General features: G+C 45.0%; 1 protein-coding gene across 1 annotated transcript in view; it reads right to left on the bottom strand.

The window, feature by feature from the left end:
* Positions 1–24,199, bottom strand: part of cacna1ea (calcium channel, voltage-dependent, R type, alpha 1E subunit a) — a gene marked incomplete at both ends in the record, with an annotated part of 286,740 nt that overhangs the window by 175,384 nt on the left and 87,157 nt on the right. The window contains 1 exon segment of the mRNA XM_084308451.1: positions 5,340–5,607. Coding sequence (XP_084164577.1) covers positions 5,340–5,607 — 268 coding nt within the window.

Here is a 24,199-nt window from a genome sequence, read left to right as displayed (position 1 = left end):
CTCAGACAGAGCAGTGGACAGAACTCTAGTCGAGATCCATACCGGTGGCCTTACTGGGGCCGGTGACCAAGATTGCAAGCTTGCCATCGTACCAGTTAAGGTTAGATCAAGCACAGGTCAAAGGTCAGTGGAAACCTATGCCTTTCTAGACCCAGGGAGCTCAGCGTCCTTCTGCACAATGGGTCTGATGGATAAACTGGGACTATCTGGGAGTAAAACAAGGATCCTTCTACATACCATGGGTCAAGAAAAGGTGGTTGACAGTTGCACTACATCTGACTTGGAAGTCGCTGGATTGGACGGTGACCGATACTGTAAAATACCAAAAATCTTTGCACAACATCAAATGCCTGTCAATCAAGGTAACATCCCACAACAGCAAGATCTGGAAAAATGGCCTCATCTGAAGCATGTCTATCTGCCACAGATAGATGCAGACGTGGAGATGTTGATTGGTCTGAACGTTCCCAGAGCCTTAGAACCACTGGAAGTCATCCGAAGTGTGAATGGAGGGCCATATGCAGTCAATACGATGCTTGGATGGACTGTAAATGGACCAGTTGGAGGAGACGACAGTGTCATGGCAGCGTTCGGAGCTAGTTCTGAAAGCTCGAGCAGCACCAATAAGATGGAGTATAAACGTAAAATTCATCAGGAGGTGATCGACGAGGCCAAGCAGGAGTTAAAGATTCAGAGAGGAAAGAACACATGGCTCCTCCCAGAGCTCGACCAACGTCTTCATCAGATACAGCAGGAGACCATCTTCAAGACCAAGAAGAAGAAAAGGTCAAAAAGGATCAAAAAGGAGAAGAAGAGACAAGAGGAGGAGAAAGCCAAAGCAGAGGCCATCCAACAGGCTGGTCTGCATAAGCTGGAGTTGAACCCATACTGGAAAGATGGAGGGAGTGGTCTTCCCCCAGTGCATAAAACTGGTACTGCAGCGCATAAAGCCTCAGTAGAGAATGATGGAGGTGTTGGTTGGTTGAGGAAGAGTTTGAAGAGGATGAAAGAGCAGGCGGAGAGAGAACAACGCAGCCTCAGTGACGTGGTGTCTCAGAGATATGGATCCATTGAACAGTTTCAGAATCGACTTGCAGAAGCTGAGAGAGCAGCACATGGAGAAAGGAGGAGAGGAGGAGAAAGAGAGGAGAGGATGGCAAGAGGAGGAGGAAGAGAGGACAGAGAGAGGAGGATGGAGGAGGAGAGGAGAGGAGGATGGTATAGAGAGAAGAGGATGAGGAGGGACTCCAGACAGTACTCCACGAAGTGGAATCAATTCTCAACAGTAGACATCTCACATACCTGCCACAATTACAGGAACGACAGAACAAGGATCAAGCGGAACTTCATCCCCGATGACATAGTGCTCAATAATGGACGATTCCGCACCACGGAATTCCTGAATCATTGGGAGGATTACAGAGACGATGCCAGACAAGATCGGACCTGTGCGAAAGGTCTGGATTAAGACGCGGACCTGCAGCTTTCCCTATAGACCTGTGACAAAGATTTGCCTTATTCAGGAGTCGACAGTCATGAAGGCTTTGTTTCTTTCTCATGATTTTGGATTATTTTGACTTTTTCGTGACTCTGACGTTTGAATTGACTTGACTTTGGTTGATTTAAGAAGAGTATCAAGACTTTATATCAAGACCTTATGTACGAACTATGAACTCCTTGCGCACAAAAAAAAATCGGAAAAAAAAGACAAAAAATTGGAACGAAATTTGTATTGTGGTGTTTTATATTAATTGAAGTATTGGTAATTATTACTGTGAAATGAGATTATGTAATAATTAGGGGCCGGTTTGTTGGTGACAGGTATACACAATTCGGGTTGTTAGGGTCACGTCATTGATCACGTCATTCACAAATGGGTCACGTGGTGTCGTAGTAGTAAAGTCAGCTGTTCACCTGCGGGTTTCGGAAACAGTAACAATGAGGGGGTGAACGGGGAAGTCACACTTTGCTGACCGCACGTACGCTACACTATGATGAATCAAACCGTGACTCATTCTATTTTATGATACTATATGAACTGTTTTAACTACAATAAACTAACCAAACACAGTATCCTGGATCCGTGGTTATGTGGCGAGCGGCGCGTCTGGCAGGTACCATTATTTCCCCGTGTTAGTCTCTCGGTGACTGCAGTATGTTTGGATAGTCACCATACACTGTGTATATCATTCATAAATACCATCCCTAATTTGAGTCTGTTGTAACTGGTAAATGGACTGCATTTTATATAGCGCTTTTATTCAAGGTGCTTTACAACTTACGCCTCAAAGTTATGGTGTGATGGTAGCTGCTCACCGGGAGCTGTTAGGAGTTAAGTGTCTTCCTCAATGAATGAAGGAATGATCACTGCATTCATATAGCGCTTTTCTAGACACTCAAAGTGCTTTACAGTGTTGTGCACATAATATGGGAAGTGGAAATACAAAAGTAACAACTTGACAGCATTCGTGTTGCCTAGAAACACAAGGTGAATAGATGTTATACAACATGGGGCGACACAGTGGCTCAGGAGGTAGAGTGGTCGTCTGGTAATCAGAAGGTTCTCGGTTCAATTCCGACTCCTCCCTACAGCATGTTGAGTCCTTGAGGATGAGATTCCAGGGCATCTATGGCTAAATAGTAGGTGTTCCTGGTCAAATTACCAATCTGGTCCATGACATCAAGGTCACCTAATCATCCCTCCCTCTTAATTGGCTGATATAAATCCCTGTCTCCTGAGCCTTTCAGCCATTGTGTAGTGTGATGTGTGCCTGGTGCCAGTGTATGGCAGCCATTGAGCCTGCGTAGCCCAAGGTTTGGCACTACACAGTGGTACTGAAGGAGGCAATTTACACCCTACACCCTACTAGAAAGGGATATATGAGCCTTCAAAGTCTGTCAATTGACCATATTCACAAGGTGGCCAGATGTCTGCCGTGTGGATATGGTCAATTTAGAATGAATAAGACAAGTGTTTTAATTGGCTTGAAGAAGACCGGAAAGGTCGGTCAAAACGTCGCATCTACTGCCTTTTTGTCAATTAAAACACCTTGGAACAACAAGTGAGTTGCGAGCCCCGCTTTGTCTTATGTATTACTGTTTTTACAGTTTGGCTCAGCACCAACAAACGGAGGATGTGAGTTATTTATTTTTTCTCAATTTAGAATGAATAACACCACGCCCCATGTTTTATTTCTTCATGAATATCTGTGTTATAAGAAGAATGAACTAGGATCTAGCTAAACAGTTCTGCATAGATATTTGGTTTGGGAAAATTGACATGAATATCCACATGAATAAGGTGATGTGTGTTTCTGCAGGTATAGAGGGTTTCTACTTGACAAGATAAACATTCTAAATATCTGTAATGTCACACCCAACACAAACACCCTTTTTCCACTGGTTTGATATTCACCCACTTTCCCCTTTGAATAGTGAATGAACAAACACTAGAAAACCAAGGATGTATACCGAGAGACAATAGAGGCATGATTTTGTTATATTTGCTGGGTTATTAAAAAGAGGTAGCCTTTGAATGGAGCAGGACAATAGCCGTGAAGAGGCCACACCTGGCTGCCACACCTGGTGGTCTGAATTACATCAACACAAACACTCTATTGTGTGTATGTGTACGTGTACGTGTGTGTGTTGTGTGTGTGTGTGTGTGTGTGTGTGTGTGTGTGTGTGTGTGTGTGTGTGTGTGTGTGTGTGTGTGTGTGTGTGTGTGTGTGTGTGTGTGTGTGTGTGTGTGTGTGTGTGTGTGTGCGGCTGTGTCCACAGGCTTCGCTTTCAAATAAGAGACAATGCCTTGTCATTGGGGGAGACTCTGGTAAGTGGCCAAGCAATTATGGGTGTAACGGTTACGGTACCATTGGAAAAATCTATAAAAGTGTCATGTGACAGGGATTTGGAAAATGTCAGAGCAGGGCGAGTAAGGGGACACAGTCAGTGAAAGCAACATTTTAGCTACATGGAAAATTAGGGAACGGTTTCAATACCATTCCATTTCCACATGTAGCACACAGAGAGAGTGGTGGTGATGATGGTGGATGACAGACAGAGACACACTGTACAGTGTTGACAGAAAAGACGTATCGCCATAGAGACCAGAGAGGAGCCTGTCCATCTAAGAGACTTTCCACAGTTTCTCTAATAATATACATTATTATAATTATTATTATAAACATATCTCTGTTATAGTGTGGTAATAAGTTAAGAGAGAAAATCCATAGTCATCTAATTCTTTAGGACAAAAACCGCAGAGAAGATTTTACTTATTATTATTATATTCTACTCCAGTCTGTTCTAATTTGCTTTATTCTCTGCTCTAAGATACGATAAGATAAGACATTCCTTTATTGATCCTGTTTGGAAATCGTCTTCAGATGATCAGAGGTGTGTCGTAAAAACCACCTCAACTCAACACCAAGAGGTGACTGAGTCCAGAAATATTACAGACCAATGATGACACTCTATTGATGATGATTGACACTATGTTCAGATATGTGCAGGAAAATGGCTTTGAATCTAAAGATTTTAACTGATCTGTGCTGGAGAGGAGACCTACAGTCCAGGCCTGGGACCAAGACAAATTACGCCTGAATCCAAGATTTAACTTAGACCACAGTGGCCTCTAAGGCATCTCATTAAGCATGCAGTCGTGACTCTATAGTAATTACATTCAACTGCAGGGGTTTAAACACAAGGTCTTGATCAATCGGTCACTCACTCACTCACTCACTCACTCACTCACTCACTCATTCACTCATTCACTCACTCACTCACTCACTCACTCACTCACTCACTCACTCACTCACTCACTCACTCACTGACACAACAGAATGTCTCAGGCCATGAGAAATGAACCAAGCACCATGTATAACTGAAACTGGTACATAAAGAATCAAACTCAATCAGAGCAGTGATAACACTCAATGTTAATCAATGTACAATGGAGTGAATGGTGTGTGTGTGTGTGTGTGTGTGTGTGTGTGTGTGTGTGTGTGTGTGTGTGTGTGTGTGTGTGTGTGTGTGTGTGTGTGTGCGTGCGTGCATGTGTGCGTGCATGCATGCGTACAGTACGTGCATGCTTGTGTCATACTGCTGTTGGAGTCACAAGACTCCATAAGTAATTCCCACTGCTCTACTGTGTATGTGCTGTCCATGGTGCTGAATTGGCCCTTTGATGCTTCAGTGCAGTGTGTGTGTGTGTGTGTGTGTGTGTGTGTGTGTGTGTGTGTGTGCGTGCGTGTGTGTGTGCGTGTGCGCGTGCGTGTGTGTCTGTGTGTCACAGCTTACCCACTTAATTTCACCCTGCGACCACCTTAACATAAAGGATATGGCCACTCTGTGATTTTCTTGGCATACTTCCTGACCACGTTGTCCTCCCCGAAGATAAAGAGGGACCTGTTGACGGTGAAACAGTTCTGTCTGACTGGGATGGGGTTGTACAGGGCCATGGTGCGGGCTCGCTGCGCGATGGTCTGCTTGAAGGCGGGTGAGATGCCACCTGTGGACAGCGCGGCTCCATCTCGGTTCCGATTGCGCTCGGAGCCCCCATCCCCGGAGACCAACAAGCCCGGAACATCATCTCCAAACCGGGCCATTCTGCCAAAAGCAAACCAAACGGAGGAGACAGGGGGAAAGTATAGGTTATAGATAGAAAGCAAGGCGCGGTACGGTGCTCGTTTTGATAGCAAGGGGAGGGGGATCAGGACTCGCTTTAGTCCATTATAAATGCAATTCACACAATAAACGACGTCCAGTGTTCTTGCACTTAAGGTGTAGTTTGGGTCATAATAACCTTTACGCATTTGTGTCCATGTCTGCCGCGTCCTCAAATCCAGTGAGTAGCCAAGACCAAGCAACACGTCGTTCCCCCCCCAAGTCCACTCTCCGCGTAAACAGTTAAATGTGCCTCAGTTGACACAAATGTCTGCCATAAAATCTAAATATTTTAAGAATCGATTTGTATGATCCATTGTGCAATGTTTAATCCATACGAAGTCTAGTTCATGTTATATTGACCTAAAGTAATACATCTCACAGGTCAGAACCGCAAAAGCCGCAATAGGTCACGTGACGTCTTCGGAACGGTCTCCGAGTAAAAAGAAAAAAAGCAGGATCCATCGATTGTTTAACAAACTGACGAGCAAAAGTGACTGACTCCTTTCAAACATCTGTTCACATCATTGTCCTCCCCTCTCCTCTCGATCACAGCTGCTACAGTGAACACAGCTGCTGCATGCGTGAAAGCACATCACAAAACTTTCCGCGTTTTCAACAAATGCGGTGTTCCTTTCGTCGTCCTTTAAAATAACGACACGCATAATATGCAACAAGCAATCGAGAGAAAGTCGTAGCGTTGAGTCGTTGACACAGAGTACTCTTCTATCCTGTACCTAATATCCGCAGGCAGCAGGTTGCCGAGTGAAGAATCCTCCCTGCTCTGTGAGAGCTGTGCTGAGACAGCTAGACATCCTATAATGCGATCGATGCGCCGCTTAACCGTCACCTCTACTACCCATATTTCCGTTTGGTCTCATTGGGTTACTTACTGGGAGGTCGGTCTAACATACGATGTGATGGCAGAGGAAAAGAAAGACACAATTCCGTGATGATGACAATGTGTATGAGAGTTCATTGATTGATTGAAAACTTTATTAACAGATTGCAGAATGGGTGCTCAATACACACAATTGTTAAAGCGATGCAGACCAGAGAAAGACTTTCGTCTTGTTTACATCAGGGTCCCCCATTTTCAATTCATCATAACATATGACATACACGACATACAGATAGACAGTACTGCTACATCTATACATTTATGACATACCAGATTTACAAATACAGTACTGTTTGTGATACAAAAAGAGTCTAAAAAAGAGAGTATATACATTTGATGTAGAAACTGTACATTGGAGGAGGTTGGGTAGGTGGGGTGGGGGGGAACTATACATTGGAGGTGTTGGGGGAGTGGGTGGGGGGGGGGGGGTAGACACTGGTGGGGGAAACTGTACAACTGTACAAGCAAAACTGTACATTGGAATATCAACAAAACCTTACTTGGTCCCAAGAAGAGGGTCTCGTCTCGTGTATTATTGGGTTAGGACATTTACTGTACATTTACAGGGGCCAGTTTCGAATTGCAGTCTCCCGTAGTTGCTCTTTGAGAGTGTTTTTGAAAGTGGGTAGTGATTCACATTCCTTTACAGATTTGGGTATGGCGTTCCACATTGATGTGGCATAATTGCGAAACGTGTTTAGTCCCTTGTTTGAGCCGAATCTGGGTTTAACATGATTTGTGGAGCTCCCTCTGGTGTTGTGGTCGTGGTATTCACTGACCTTTGGGAAGTATTTTGACATGTACGTGGGTACCTTAGTCGTGTAGTGTATTGAATAACATATAATTCAAGTTTAGCCTCTTCTGGCCTGCACCCCCAAGAGAAGAGATACACACAGACCAAAGATGTTGAACCTTAGGCCACTAACATCTAAAGTGACTAGCAGGACTAGTCCTGAGGAAGAGGCTACTGCGGTAACTGCGCTATTTCCTATTCATCCTGGCCACGCATCCTGAGCTTATAGCTATTGAATCGTCGTCACACATCAAACCTGGCAAGGAGCAAACACTTGCTGAGAAGTTGTTGTGAGAACCCAGTTAGTTGCCAAAAAAGACACAATTATGATGCTTTAGGAGCGGGAGTGTGCTCAGTGCACTCACAGAATACTACATAAAGGATGATGCCGGGCGGCTGGGTGGCGCAGCGGACACCGGGTTCAACTCCGGCTGTCTGCGTTGCTTCCGGCTTGGGCCGGCCATCATACTAACTCAATTGGCAGAGTTAGTGGGTGGAAGTCGATGGGTGGTAATCTGGACGTTGTGGACAGCGACTCCTACAGGTCGGTTGGGGGACGCCTGCACAGCAGAGACAGGAAAATGGCGGGGGTAGTGTGAGCCTCCCACACGTTACACCTCGCCAAATGAGAGTCCGCACTGGCAGGTGAAAAGATGTGACAGGCTGCCTCCATATGTATCGGAGGGGACATGTGATGCAAGGCGTCTATCCTCCCTACAACCGGCCAGTGGGGGGCATATGCGAGCAACGTTCAAGACAGGGGAGGGGAGAATTGGCACGGCTAAATTGGGATGGGAGAAAAATAGAAAAAGAGGAGAAAAAGTGGATCAAAAAATAAAAATAAAGGATGATGCCGGTTTGAAGGAAAATCAGTATTATATTGACATTTAGTTACTTTTATCCAAAGCGACTTACAAATTGTGTACAACAAGTCACCAGGAGGGGTACACCTCTGGCAACTAAGGGTAAGTGGTATTGTTCGCCTAGCAGTGCCGAACTTGAGTGCTTCACTTTGAGTGCATAGTAGTATAGATAGTAGCATAGCAGGTAGTAGATAGTAGTATAGGCATAGTAGAATAGTACATAGTAGATAGTAGTATAGACATAGTAGCATAGCAGGTAGAAGTATATAGGCATAGTAGAATAGTACATAGTAGATAGTAGTATAGACATAGTAGCAGCAGGTAGTAGTATTCAAGATTCAAGATTCAAGATTCAAGAGTTTTAATTGTCACGGCATACAGGTATACAATGAAATGCGGCTGGTCTTGCCCGCGACGATGTGCAATACAGTGGTACAACATATAATAGAATCCAATAAAAATACAGTGGTACAACATATTAATAGAATCCAATAAAACAGTGCAATAAACAGGTACATGGTGTGCCATCTCGGTATCTGTACATTAGTATTTACAGAGCATATAGGACATGCTAGTTAGCTTTAGTAGTGCAATACACTGTTCCTGATGTTATACTACTTTAAGTGGCCTTTCCTCTGGCCATAAGTGTGCGTGTGTGCGGCATGAGTGTTAAAGTGGCTGCTAGTGTGTGAGCGTGCTCAGCGTGCGTGTCGTGTATGTACTTGTGTGTGGATAGTTCAGTTTCTGTGTCTCTCAATGTTCATTGTTCAAGGCTCTGATGGCCTGGGGGAAGAAGCTTAGCCTAAGCCTCTCCGTCTTAGTCTCTAGAATTCGCAGGCGTCTGCCTGACCTCAGCAGCTGGAACAGGCTGTTATTGGGGTGGTGGGGGTCTTTCATTATCCTGCAGGCTCTGGATTTGCACCTCTTGTTGTATAGAGCCTGCAGGGGAGGTAGCGCAATACCCGTGGTACGCTCGGCTGAGCGCACCACACTCTGTAGGGCCTTCTTGTCCTGTGCCGTGCTGTTCCCATACCAGGCAGTGATGTTTCCGGTCAAGATGCTCTCTACAGCTCCTGAGTAGAAGGACTGGAGTATCTTCCCCGATACTCTGAACTTCCTTAACTGTCTCAGGTGGTAGAGGCGCTGCTTCGCTTTCTTTACTACTGTGCCTATGTGTGTTGACCATGTCAGGTCCTCTGAGATGTGGACCCCCAGGTACTTGAAGCTGCTCACCCTGTCCACGGTAGCCCCGTTAATCCTCAGTGGTGTGTGTGTCTCCCGCTGTCCTCTCCTATAATCCACGATCAGCTCCTTGGTTTTACCAATGTTCAGGAGCAGGCTGTTGTCCTGGCACCAACGTTCCAGTACCTCAACCTCCTCCCGGTAGGCCTTCTCGTCGTTGTCCGAGATCAGCCCCACCACCACCGTGTCGTCGGCGAACTTCACAATGGAGTTGGAGCTGAACTTGGCCACACAGTCGTGTGTGTAGAGTGAGTACAGCAGGGGGCTTAGAACACAGCCCTGGGGGGACCCGATGCTCAGGGTGATGGTGTTGGAGGTCTGACCCCCCACCCTGACCGCCTGGGGTCTTTCACTCAGAAAGTCCAGTACCCAGGCGCTCAGGGCGGAGCTCAGGCCTAGCTCGATCAGCTTGTCCACCAGTCTGGTGGGGACTATGGTGTTGAACGCTGAGCTGTAGTCAATGAACAACAGTCTCACATAGCCCCCCTTCTGACGGTCAAGGTGGGAGAGAGTGCTGTGCAGTACCTGGGAGACCGCGTCATCAGTGGACCTGTTTGTCCTGTATGCAAATTGCATAGGGTCCATATCACTGGGGAGAGAGGCACAAATGTGGTCCTTGACCAGCCTCTCGAAACATTTCATGACCACAGAGGTGAGTGCCACCGGTCTGTAATCATTTGGACATGTTGGGGAGGGTTTCTTCGGTACAGGGATGATGGTAGACATCTTGAAGCAGGCAGGGACTACTGACTCCGCCAGGGATTGATTAAATATGGCGGTGAACACCGGGGCAAGCTGGTTTGCACAGGACTTAAGTATGCGTCCTGTTATACCATCTGGGCCTGCAGCCTTCCTGGTGTTCACCTGCATAAATGCTCTTCTCACACTGTGTTCCGACAACGAGAGAGCGCCCCCGCCCCCCCGCGGTTGCCCCCCCCCCTCCACAACAGCCGGTGCGCCAGTGACGTCACTAGCCAGAGGGCTAGCGGCGACACTGTCTACACCGAACCGAGCGTAGAAGGAGTTGAGTTTGTCCGCTAGAGAGGCGTCGTCGCTCCCCATTGCGGGGGCGCTGACTTTGTAGTCAGTTATTGTCTTCAGTCCCCTCCACAAGCCTCTTGTGTCGTTTTGTGCCATTTGTGTCTCCAGTTTCTCAGCATATGTCCTCTTAGCAAGTTTAACAGCCTTGCGCAGAGTGTAGACTGAAGCCTTGTATTCTTCCATATTTCCTGACTCTCTGCCCAGGTTATAAGCCGTGGTGCGTGAGTTTAGGGCTGTTCTTATAGTGCTGTCCACCCAAGGTTTCTGGTTTGGGAAAACCCGCGCCGTCTTTGTGAGGACAATGCCGTCTGCCACTGTAGTTATGTAGCTTACAACGGTATCAGCATACTCGCTGACGTCACTGGCGCTTCCTTCAAACATGTCCCAGTCTGTATCCTTGAACGCGTCACGGAGCTCGGCCTCTGATTCGTCAGACCACTTTTTTGTCTCACGTGACACGACGACTTCGCGTGATCTCTGTTTGTATGCTGGGATTAAAAAGATGGAGTCGTGATCGCTCGCGCTTACAGAGCCCATCAGTGGCGGAGCCGCTACAGCCTTGTAGTATAGGCCTAGTAGCATAGTACATAGTAGTATAGACATACATAGTACATAGTAGATAGTAGTATAGGCATAGTAGCATAGTACACGTATAGTAGATAGTAGTATAGACATAGTGGCATAGTACTATGGGTGTGTTTCAGCTGTCCTGACTGTGGTGGGAATTTCATTCCAGTAGTATAGGCTGAAATTCCTCCAACATGATCATATCGATGCTTCTGATGGAAACATGTTGTATCTCTACACTACAGCCTAATTTTCACATTGATACACATGTATTGTTGAAGCTATACACTTTGAACATGGTCCTTTCTTGGAGGGTAATGAAACGTGCTCACAATACAGAGAGCCATTGACCATATGCACACTATAAGAGCAAAATGGCCCCTGTGTGAATTATGGTCAATTGTAAACTTTCAATTCAAGTTAGAGATGTAAGGTTTTGAGATGACGGGGATCAGAAGACAGACATAATATGGGATATTAATACAGAGGATCTGCACTAGAGCTCGAACCCTCACACTGAGACATATCGACACATACAGCAACAGTGAGAGTTATGACGGAGGCAGTGATTCAACGGATAGAACAGACACCTTCATGACATCTTCTCTCACTGCTATATCTCAAAGCGCTCTCTACCATATAGTTTGTAGAAGGTAGGACATTTCTTTTTATGTCAACCCCCTCCACCCCCCCTCACAGCTCAATGTGTTAGAAGTTTCACCTCAATGTAGTGCTATCTCGCTCTGCGTAGTGCTTAGTGGGTGATAGGATGACATCATTGTTTTGCTGCCAGCATCTGTCATGGTTGAGAGGTGGGAGTGAATCATGCCAGTTAGGACTGAATAAGATGACAATTAGATGGAGACGTTGTGCAGCATCAGTGTCCGTTTCAGATGTACCTTCATTCACCTAATGTAATACTGTATGTCTTCAAAGGAATATTTCACTTTAGTAGAGTGGGTGATTTCAATAGCGCCAATTTGAGAAGAGTATTGCCAGACTTCTACCAGAATGTGACTTGTAACACCAGAAGCGGTAATATTTTAGACCATTATTTTAAGTGTGGTGGCAATTTAAGTGTGGTTACAAATCTCATTCTGCCAGTGGTTTCGGCTAATCTGATCATAACGCTATCTTCCTCCTCCCAAAATATAAACAAAGTCTTAAACGTGCGCCGGTAGTCTCACGAGAGGTGCAGAAATGGACTGTGGGATCAGAGGAAACGCTACAGGCTGCACTAGAATGTACAGACTGGGGTGTGTTCCGAGATAACACAGATAACATTAATGACTACACGGAGACAGTGCTGGACTTTGTCTGTATTTTGGTGGAAGAAACAATCCCCACTACCACAATTAGAGTTTACCCAAACCAAAAGCCCTGGGTAGACAAATCCGTCCGCGAGGCTCTGAAAGCGCGCACCTCATCCTACAATGCCGGGCTTGTGGCAGGCAACATGAATGACCATAAGATGGCAACATGCAATGTGAGAAGGGCAGTGAAAGAAGCAAAGAGGCGCTACAGGGATAAAATTGAACTCCAATATGAACAGGCTGACTCTAGAGCTATGTGGCAGGACCTCAGAACAATGACAGATTACAAAGGCACCTCCCTCAAGCTGAACAGTGACATCTCCCTAGCAAATGATCTCAATACCTTCTATGCGAGGTTTGAGGCTGGGAATAACAGAACCAGCCTACAATCCACTGAAATGGAGGGGGGGGACACTGCTGATGGAGAATCAGTGTTCAGGTTAACAGAACTTCAAGAAAGTGAATATCAGGAAGGCAGCAGGACCGGACGGTATCCCCGGCCGCGTCCTAAAAGTCTGTGCCGACCAACTGGCCCCGGTATTCACTGACATATTTAACCTGTCCTTGGAACAGGCTGTCATCCCCACCTGTCTGAAGAAGTCCACTATTATCCCTGTACCCAAAAAATCCAAGCCTGCTTGCCTCAACGACTACCGCCCTGTAGCTCTCACCTCCATAGCCATGAAGTGCTTTGAGAAGCTAGTGAAGGGCTACATCTGCTCCTCCCTCCCCATCAACCTGGACCCCCTGCAATTTGCATACCGCCCCAACAGGTCCACGGAGGACGCCATAACCCATGTGCTGCACACAGCAGCATCACACCTGGACAAGAGGCAGGGGAACTATGTGAGAATGCTGTTCATCGACTACAGCTCAGCATTCAATACCATAGTCCCCTCCAAACTCATAGCCAAGCTCAGGGACCTGGGCTTGAACTATGACCTCTGCCAGTGGGTCTTGGACTTCCTGACGGGCAAACCCCAGGTGGTGAGAGCAGGCAACTGCACTTCCTCATCCATCACTCTCAACATAGGGGCCCCCCAGGGCTGTGTTCTGAGTCCCCTCCTCTACTCCCTGTACACACATGACTGTGTGGCACAGCGGAACAACAACACAATCATCAAATTTGCTGACGACACAGTAGTGGTGGGCCTGATCTCTGCAAACGACGAGAGGGCCTACCTGGAGGAGGTCAATGTTATAGCGGGATGGTGTCAAGAGAACAGCCTCTCCCTGAACGTCAGCAAAACAAAGGAGATGATTGTGGACTTTAGGAGGTCGGGGGTCAGGGACTACAGCCCCCTCAGCATCGACGGGGCACCGGTTGAGAGAGTGAACCGTTTTAAGTACCTCGGAGTCCACATATCTGAGGACTTGACATGGACCACACACATTGACAGTGTTGTGAAGAAGGCACGGCAACGCCGCTACTTCCTCAGACGCCTAAGGAAGTTCCAAGTCAGTCAGAAGATCCTTACGAACTTCTACTCATGCACAATAGAGAGCATACTGACTGGCAATATCACCTCCTGGTTTGGGAATAGCACCGCACAAGACCGTAGCAGACTACAGAGAGTGGCCCGCTCAGCCGAACGCACAATTGGAGGGGGGCTTCCCACTCTCCAGGGCATTTACAACAAGCGGTGCATGGGCAAGGCTAAGAGAATTATCAAAGACTCGAGCCACCCAAACAACTGCCTCTTTGAACTGCTGCGGTCAGGCAAGCGATACAGGAGTCTCATGGCAAGCACAGAAAGACTCAGAAGAAGCTTCTATCCCCAGGCCATCAGGATGCTCAACGAACAATAACACTATGTAACAACCATCAAATGCACTCACAGCACACACATCCACACGCACACACTCACTTTAAACATACAACTCACTGCAGCACCCACTTTAACCACTTTAGTACACCTAAGCACACTTTATATGTATCTGTAAATAATTTGCACTACAACCCATACCTCATTACACCTTACTGTAAATTATATTGTACCTAAATTGTACCTCATCCCACTTCTGCTTTGCACTGTATAGTATATTGTATGGTAACTCAGTTACTTCTACTCTACATAGAGCATTGTATATATGTATATACTGAACATTTCTGTCTACGTACTTGACTTCTATTTTATACTTGCTATACTTATTTTATTATCTATTTTTGCCTAGCACAGTCTCTGGAGCGAAACAGAAAGAAGCATTTTGTATAAAAGTATTCTGTACTTCTGTATGACAACTAATAAAGAAACTTGAACTTGAACTTGAACTTGGGTCAAGTTTCAGCAGTCTAACCTCTATCTAAACACATCTTCAAGTAAGCTAGCAACCACTGCTGTTCCTGTCGTCTGCTGTCAACACCACCATTCCATCCAGGTGTCAGGCTTTGGGGACCAAGTCTAAATAAATATTTAAGCATTACATCACGCGCAGGAGTGTGTTATAGGAATTAGATCATGCCTAGGGGTGGTTGTTAGGCCCGACGTGCAGCGGAGGGTCGTTAGACCCCCCTAGGCATGATCTAATTCCTATAACACACGACTACAAGTATTTTATACAATGGCCGAATTCACCCAACCTTATTGCTATAGAATAAACACAGTAATTGAAGCATAATGGAGATTTATTCACAAAACCATCCACAGAGAAAGTAGATCCAATAGTAGATCCACTAGTAGACACCAGAGGGAGCTCCACAAACCATGTTAAACCCAGATAGACAGTACTGCTACATCTATACATTTATGACATACCAGATTTACAAATACAGTACTGTTTTTGTAGGGTGATTATGGTTTATTTACATTGAGGTTCTGGGGTCACGTGGAGTGTGTTATACGGAATACCCCCCCCCCCCCCTCCACCCCACCTACCAATCTCCTACCTACCAACCTCCTCCAATGTACAGTTTCTTCGTCAAATGTATATACTCTCTTTTTTAGACTCTTCTTGTATCACAAACAATACTGTATTTGTAAATCTGGTATGTCATAAATGTATAGATGTAGCAGTACTGTCTATCTGTATGTCATGTATGTCATGTTATGATGCATTGAAAATGGGGGACCCTGATGTAAACAAGACGAAAGTCTTTCTCTGGTCTGCATCTCCTTAACAATTGTGTGTATTGAGCCATACTGTATTGTACCCATTCTGCAATCTGGTAATACAATTTTCAATCAATCAATCAATCAAATCTGACAAAAAAAAATTAAAACGTCAGCAATTTTTTTTCTTTTCTTTTTTGGAGGATTCGTTCAAAAGCTAAGAATACTTCCATTTTTCTATCTATGGCGGATTGATTCAGACAGAAAAAATAAAGTAATTCGGTTGTGGGAGGGATCTGGGGTCACGTGGAGTGTGTTATACTAAATAACAACGGGCAACTTCACTGTTTCAGCCAATCAGAATCAAGAAATGTGCATGCCATTGTATAACATTCAATATTTCACTGATATTGTATTCACTAGGAGTTAGCACAATGAGAGAACGTGTAAGAATAACTATTCTGATCACAGGTTCCAGTCTCTCTGTTATCTCCCTACCTACTTGAATAAATCATAAAATATATATCTTCTAAGATGGGGGTTCCTAGGACAAAATCTCATTAAATGGGGGTTGACATTAAAACGTTTGAGAACCACTGGTATAGGCTATAAGGCACCTGACTCACTCACTCACTCACTCACTCACTCACTCACTCACTCACTCACTCACTCACTCACTCACTCAGATTCATATTAAGATCGTTTTATTTGCCATATGCAACAAGTACAATGGAATTCTTACTCTCCGTTTGCGCCACAGCATAAAGGAATAAAAAAGCAACACTTTACAGAATAAAAATCAGATATTCATATACAATAAATAGGGGTGTAACGGTACACAGAAGCCACGGTTCGGTACGTACCTCGGTATTGGGGTTGCGTGAACACTTAAGGCAACTAACATGTGCTTCCGCATTGCTCTGATTGGCCAACTGACCCCATGTGATGCTACAGCTCGTTTTCCCCCTACGCCGGTAACGCATTTTTGTTTTGACGGCACTCAAACGCCAAGCGAGGCTGCTCGCGGAAATAGGCTGCTCGCGGAAATGTAATGTTATGTTCGAATCCGTAGAATACATATTTATCAAAACAACATATTTCAAGTTTCAAGTTTCTTTAATAGTTGTCATACAGAAGTACAGAATACTTTCATACAAAATGCTTCTTACTGTTACGCTCCAGAGACTGTGCTAGACAAGATAGTATCAAATAACATAGTATAGCATGTAATTTAGAAGAAGAAAATGAGGTCACAGTGTTCGGTATAGACATATGTACAATGTTCTGAGTTACCATATAATATACAATACTATGCAGTGTACTAATGTACAGTACTATATAGTGCAAAGCAGAAATGGGATGAGGTACAATTTAGGTACAATTTACAGTAAGGTGTACGAGTTGTAGTGCAATCCTTCATCAATAAATATAAAGTGTGGGGAGTGGGTGCTACAGTGTGTTTGTTTAAAGTGGGTGTGTGCTATAAAGTGTGTGGAGTGGGTGCTACAGTGTGTTTGTTTAAAGTGAGTGTGTGCGTGTGGATGTGTGTGCTATGTGCGTTTGGTGGTTGTTGTTGTGTAGTGTTCATTGTTCGTTTAGCAGCCTGATGGCTTGGGGATAGAAGCTTCTTCTGAGTCTTTCTGTGCTCGCCTTGAGACTCCGGTATCGCTTGCCTGACCGCAGCAGTTCAAAGAGGCAGTTGTTCGGGTGACTGGAGTCTTTAATGATTCTCTTAGCCTTGCCCTTGCAACGCTTGTTGTAAATGTTCTGGAGGGTGGGGAGCCCCCCTCCAATTGTGCGTTTGGCTGAACGTGTCACTCTTTGTAGTCTGCTTCGGTCTTGTGCAGTGCTATTCCCAAACCAGGAGGTGATGTTGCCGGTCAAGATGCTCTCTATTGTACATGAGTAGAAGTTCTTAAGGATCTTCTGACTGACTTGGAACTTCCTTAGGCGCCTGAGGAAGTAGAGGCGTTGTCGTGCCTTCTTCACAACACTGTCGATGTGTGTGGTCCATGTCAAGTCCTCGGATATGTAGGCTCCGAGGTACTTAAAGCTGTTGACTCTCTCAACCGGTGCCCCGTCGATGCTGAGGGGGCTGTAGTCCTTGACCCCCGACCTCCTGAAGTCCACAATCATCTCCTTTGTTTTGCTGACGTTCAGGGAGAGGCTGTTTTCCTGGCACCATCCCGCCAGGACCTTGACCTCTTCCAGGTAGGCCCTCTCGTATTTATCAAAACAACTACCAGATGGGGCGCCCCAGTGGCGAACCACATAGCGCGCTCAGCCGCGACACGGCCCCGTCGTTATTTGCCGAATGTCTTTCCCCCACTCTGTCTCCCATTCCTCCTCTGTCTCTCCCTACTGGACTGCCCAGTAGAAATAAAGCGATAAAAACGTCAAAAAAAAATCTAAAAAAAAAAAAAAATACCAGATTCACTCATAACGTTATTTCGCATGACAACACAGCCCAGCTGTCAGAAACTGTACATTGTAACGTTATATAACGCAACGTTATATGCTGTTATTTCGCGTTTTATTCATAACGTTATTTCGCGTGACAACACAGCACAGCTGTTAGAAACTGCACATTGAGGGGGTTTGAATCACTGTACATTGAGGGGGTGCAAATCACTGTTTACACTACACGCGCCTTACTGTACCATGTTCTACATATAGAACCTCATCTCATGCACCGGTTTGAATCAAAGCCCTATCGAACATACGCAAGCTCTACTGTCTTTAACTATAAGCGTTTACACTCCCCACTTACTGTACCATGTTCTACATATAGAACCTCATCTCATGCACCGGTTTGAATCAAAGCCCTATCGAACGTACGCAAGCTCTACTGTCTTTAACTATAAATGTTTACACTCCCGCCTTACTGTACCATGTTCTACATATAGAACCTCATCTCATGCACCGGTTTGAATCAAAGCCCTATCGAACGTACGCAAGCTCTACTGTCTTTAACTATAAGCGTTTACACTCCCCACTTACGGTACCATGTTCTACATACACTGTGTGTTGTTGTAGCCACCGGGTAAATCGCGATTTTTTTATTAGTTTGTCATGACAAACCAATTACATAATCCAACATATGTGTAAAGGCACAACATATTCCAGTTAACGGTATATTTTTTTAATGATTCGTTACGGCGCAATCAATACTTCCATGCGTTCGGGACCTCCATGTTTTGGGGGTATTCATCAGAAAAATCGGATCCGGGATTCGGCTCCCATCAGTCGGGCAAGAACTGCGGGTTTTCAGCCTCTCTCCTCTCTCCTGGAGCTTAAGGGGGAGCCGCGCTCGGCCAATCAGAGAAACGCGGAAGGCGCTCGGCCAATCAGAAGAGAGACGCGTCACTCGTTGGAGGCTCATGTCTCCGGCGTAGGGAACGAGCGTAGAGCGGCTGGTATTCACGAAGGAGAGCGCTGGCCAATCAGAAAAACGCGGAAGTGCATGTTAGTTGCCTTAAGTGTTCACGCATTGGGGTCACGGTTCGGTACGAGTTCGGTACAACAGAAAAAAAATATTTATAATTATTATTATTAATATAAATCTTTTTTATTTTATTTTTTAAATTTATATTATATTTATGATAATTATTATAATTATAATTATTAAATATAAAAATGTTCTATAGGCTTGCCGTGGTAGTCAGTGATACTGGTGTCATTCTGTGTTCAGGCATCCACTTGCCTACTGCCCCTTTAACAATTTATCCTTGATAAGTTTCAGTTTCACTTCTAGAGACAATTTAACTTCACGACGAGACTAAATACTAGAGAACAGATGACATGTTACAAGATGGCAGAGGATTATTTGGATTTAAACACAGTAGCCGACAGTTCAACTGGAGAGGAGCTCAGATGATCTGTCCGGAAAAGTATGTTTCTTTTTTTTATTTGATGAGCTGTGCCTGTGAGTCCGGTGGGGGAGAATGTTGATGTGTTTGTTGGCGCGTGTGTGTGTGTCGGCGACGCGCGTGTGTGTCTTTCCATTGGTTTCATTTGGTTAACGTTATTGGGCGAACAAGAAAACGAAAGAAAACTGTAAAATTGTAATGACCCTGACACTTTCGCCGCTCTGAAGTCTGACTCTGTGTGCCCGGCCACGCGCGCTGTTCTCGCACGGACCTCGCGAGTGCCTGCATGTGCGACTCGCGTGTGTGCGCTGTGGGGCGTATTCGTCATATGGCTGCACGTACCGCACCGTGACGGCCGTACCGTAAATTCGCGGGACGAATACACGTACCGTTACACCCCTAACAATAAACAATAAACTGTCTGCGGTATGTGCAATAAAATAAGTACAACTAAGTAATAAAAAAGAATTCAAGTAAAAATAAGTACACAATCGACAAGCTAAAATAATTGCATTATAATGCACGAGGGTGCAGTAAAGTGGCTGAGCATTGTAGCAGCATTTGAGTCCAGCATTTGTCCAGCATTTGAGTCCAGTAATGAGTGGATTAACTGTTCATCTGTGGGTAAAAACTGTTCTTGTACCGGTTTGTGTTAGATCGTATGCTGCAGTACCGGCAACCGGATCGCAGGGGGGAGAACAGCTGGTGTCCCGGGTGGTTGTGGTCTTGGATGATGGAGATGGCTTTGTTCTGACACCTGGACTCATGGATCTCCTCGATGGACGGCAGTGAACACCCGATGATCTTTTCTGCCATCCTCACGACCCTCTGGATGGCTTTCTTATCCCGAGTGGTGGTGTTGCCATACCACACAGTGATACAGCTCGCAGTACACTCTCTATGGTGCCTCGGTAGAGCTCCTTAGTCTTGCTGGCATTCAGTGCCAGGCTGTTGTCCTGCACCGACGCCTCAGCTGGACCAGCTCATCTCTGTACTCCGTCTCATCATTGCTGTTTATCAGTCTGATGACTGTAGTGTCGTCTGCAAACTTGATAATCCTGTTGCTCTTGTGTGTGGCTGTACAGTCATATGTGAACAGAGAGTACAGCCGAGGGCTAAGGCAGCAGCCTTGGGGCACACCGGTGTTGAGGATCAGAGTGGATGAGATGCCTGTCCGTTAAAAAGTCCATAATCCAGTTGCAGGTGGGGGTGTCCAGGCCTAGGTCCTTCAGCTTCAGGACCAGTTCGGCAGGCATGATGGTGTTAAACTGTAGTCAATAAACAGCAGTCTGACGTACAGTACAGGTGTCTCCCTTGTCCAGGTGTTCCAGGGCAGTGTGTAGTGCCAGGGAGATGGCATCGTCTACAGACCTGTTTGGTCTATAGGCAAACTGCAGTGGGTCTAGGGAGTCTGGGATGATGCTGTTTATGTGAGTCATGACCAGCTTCTCCATGCACTTCATGGCTATGGGTGTTAGGGCCACCAGACGATAGTCATTGAGGCCTGTAACCCTGGTCTTCTTGGGTGGTGGTACAATGGTCGTCTCGTTACGTCTCATTACGGTCGTAATGCTGGAATTTACCATTGTTCCATCACAAAATTGTCCTTTTTGACCAGATTAACCATTCCGTGTTGTCAGTAATTTACCAGTGGCTTCTAATATGAAAGAAAAAAGAGGATAGAGATTCTTAGATACAGACTCCCCATTCAAAATGGCCAGGTCTCGTTAGTCTCATGGTCTTAGTCAGATCAAGATGGTGGCAGAGAGATCCCACTTCTCTTTAAACAGACTTTGATTATACTATGTGAGCTTGTGATCCATTTGATTTCAACAGTGTCTCAGTGTCTCTACTTGAGTAGAGGTCAGCGATAAAATCCAGCCAGTGACAGGTTGACTGATATTTGTTTATTACTTTATTGATATATATATATATTTTATTACTATATTGATTGATACTACATTTGGTTACTAAAATGTGTAAATTGGCAAATACTATTTAATACGAATGGGACGTACATCTGTTTTGGAGGAATTGGACAAAATGCACTGAGAGACGGATTTGCCCCATCGTCACAGATACCACCGATCTGATCATTTCGGAGTGGAAAGTGAGATTGTGTGAATGAAGCAAACCAAGCAAATATTCAATACTAGTTTACTGACATTTCATATTTTGTACCTTTTCAAATAGAATAGAATAGAAATACTTTAATCATCCCGAGGGTTAGTAAATGTTTAAACAAAATATGAGAAGGTGTTACGATTCAAGGTAGGAGTTGAGTTCCAATAGTAGAAGGTAATAAGGAGACGGAGATGTGGTTGCTCTTCTCAAAATGCGTGTTCTTTTTATTATCAGAATCACTAGAGCAAGATAAAGTTACGAACAAAAGAGACGCCAGGAGTCAACTGAGGGTACTTAAGGAAAAGAGAATTAAATAATATCAACAGCAACAAGAGGGTCCATTACTTGTCCTGTGGCCGACTGCTCGCAGGTTCTGTTTGAAGATCCGACAAAAGATAGAGAACATGAGATTACTATATGCCTGGCCAAATTCCCAGCAAACCACACGCAGCAATTAGTGACAGCAAACCACAGGTGACAGTCAATCAGTGCTAATTACAGAGAACAGGGTGACGTACTCCAGAATGGCGGTAGGGTTTCCAGTCCTGGGAGAAGACAGAAGCCCAGAACGTTACAGAAGGTCCCTCAACACAACTTGGCATTCTGTGAGTGGGCAAAGAGCAGTGTGCAGGGCAGAGTTCAGCAAGCAAAAATCCTGCCAGACATCAAAAACATTGGAGGAGCCAGTGCACGTCCCCAAACAGTCCTGTTGCCTGATCGTGCCAGAGCATCCAGACAATGGCATAATTCCTTCAAACTACTTGACAAACAGAAAGGAAGTGAAGAAACTGAAGGTTTGGTTTGTAATAATCCGATACGTGCTCACTGTCACCCTCACCTGTCCACCAGGTGCCCCCGGGTCCAACATCACACGCCTGCAAATTCAACCTAACGGCTCATACATTAGCCAGCAGCTGTCCTCCTTCCCACCGAGTCCCAACAACTCTGGGCCGCTACCCTGAATGCTACAGCAGCTAGAGAGGGTGAAGGCACACGCCAACTGGAGGGAAAGCCTCCACAAGCTAGTCTTTCTCCATGGGTTTGATTCCCAGAAGGTCCAAAAGGTTCTGCCACTACATTCTATTGTTTTCTTCCCAGCTACGCAGGGGATGTTGCTCTACCTCAAGTCCTCAACTGCTGCACAAGATCCAGCTGAAAGAGGGTTGGGAGAAAACTCAATCTCAGTTCCAGCATCAAGCCCCTTTTCCCTCAACTCCCTTTTTCATTTTTCATTTCATACACAAAACAGGTTAGAAAAATGTTTTCCCTTTAAAACAACACTGGCCAAATTATGACTGAACCCCTCAGGGAGCAATCTGAGGGATAATCAAAGAGTAAGTGTGTGTTAAGTGGTTTTAAGGCATGATGTGAAGGGCGAAGAACCTTGCCAAGTGCAGCGGTGCCTTAAGCCATTTACCATACACAGGTTGCTTATTTCATTTATACCATGGTCCTTTGCCAACAGTATAAGCTACAATCATTTGTAATTTGGGGTGAAAGTTTTGCACTTGCCATTGGTGTGTTTTCCTTTCTGATCATTAGTTTATCAGGTTAATAAGTCAGCGGTGCTTCGCCACAGTTGATAACAAGTAAGCTTTGAGAGCTGTGAACTTTATTGTTCCTATGGTTACAGGTTGGGTAGTTGGGTACTGAGATGTGAACAAAAACCTCTATTTAAAAATAGAATGTGTGAATGGAGCAGCCAACGTTGACAGGTGTTTCTCTGAAACCTGGTCATTAGTAGGGGTGGAATGGTTCACAAAATCGACGGTTCGGTTCGTATCACGGTTTTAGGTTTACGGTTTTCGGTTCGGTATACGTTGTTTTTTATTTAAAAAAAATTAACACCAAAAATACCATACATCAACATAAGATATATAGCCTAAAAATAATCCTACTTTTCAGTTATTTTCAAGGATGTAGTCATGCAAAAACTGAAAGAATGAGGCCATTTGACATCAGGCACATTATTTTGACAGTGACGGTTAGAGCTAGGAGAGATTTTGGTACAGCAAGAGGCAAGGCATTGCTGATTTAAATATGCTTCTCATTTATTTGGTAAAAAATAATAATGTTTAATAATGTTTGGCACACAAAGACCGAACTGACTGAAAAATATAGGCAACATTTGTCAAAGTATTAACTCGTCAATATACCCCCCATCCCCACTAATCGAACTGGTGTCGTGGAGTCACTTCTCTGTGAGCGTTTCCACGGTTAGCTTGACTAAAGTTAGTTAGCTCGTAGCTAACGTAACGTTATATAACCGAACAATACACACATGCCCCGAATGCGTACCGTTCGGTACGACCTCCACAGTTCGGGGCATGTGTGTATTGTTCGGTACACGGGTTAGCATTACCTTCCTCCTGGGGAGGGGGAGGGCAGGTACAGGCAGGGTAATAGAAAAATTACAATGAAAATATGAGAATAAGAAATAAGCATAAAAGATGTACAAAAAAAGTATAAAATATGAATAAATCATGAATAAATTAAAATGAGGGACTGGTCAACCGGACCTGTGAGACAAATGAGGTTTCAGCATTGTGAGAAGTGTTCGTTGTCTGCAGATTCTGGCTGGACTGGTGTGGTGAGTGAAGTGAATATGGTCCACTGTGTAAATAATACGGTGCTTTCTGTCTGTCTGTCTCTCTCATTTCCCCCTCTGTCTTTTTGTCTGTCTCTCTCATTTCCCCCTCTGTCTTTTTGTCTGTCTCTCTCATTTCCCCCCTCTGTCTTTCTGTCTGTCTGTCTCTCTCATTTCCCCCTCTG

Source organism: Notolepis coatsorum, assembly GCF_963971535.1.
Source record: "Notolepis coatsorum genome assembly, chromosome: 2".
In the NCBI taxonomy this organism is placed as follows: Eukaryota; Metazoa; Chordata; class Actinopteri; order Aulopiformes; family Paralepididae; genus Notolepis; species Notolepis coatsorum.
Note: the sequence above shows the minus strand (reverse complement) of the source record. Positions and strands in the feature narration are given on the sequence as shown.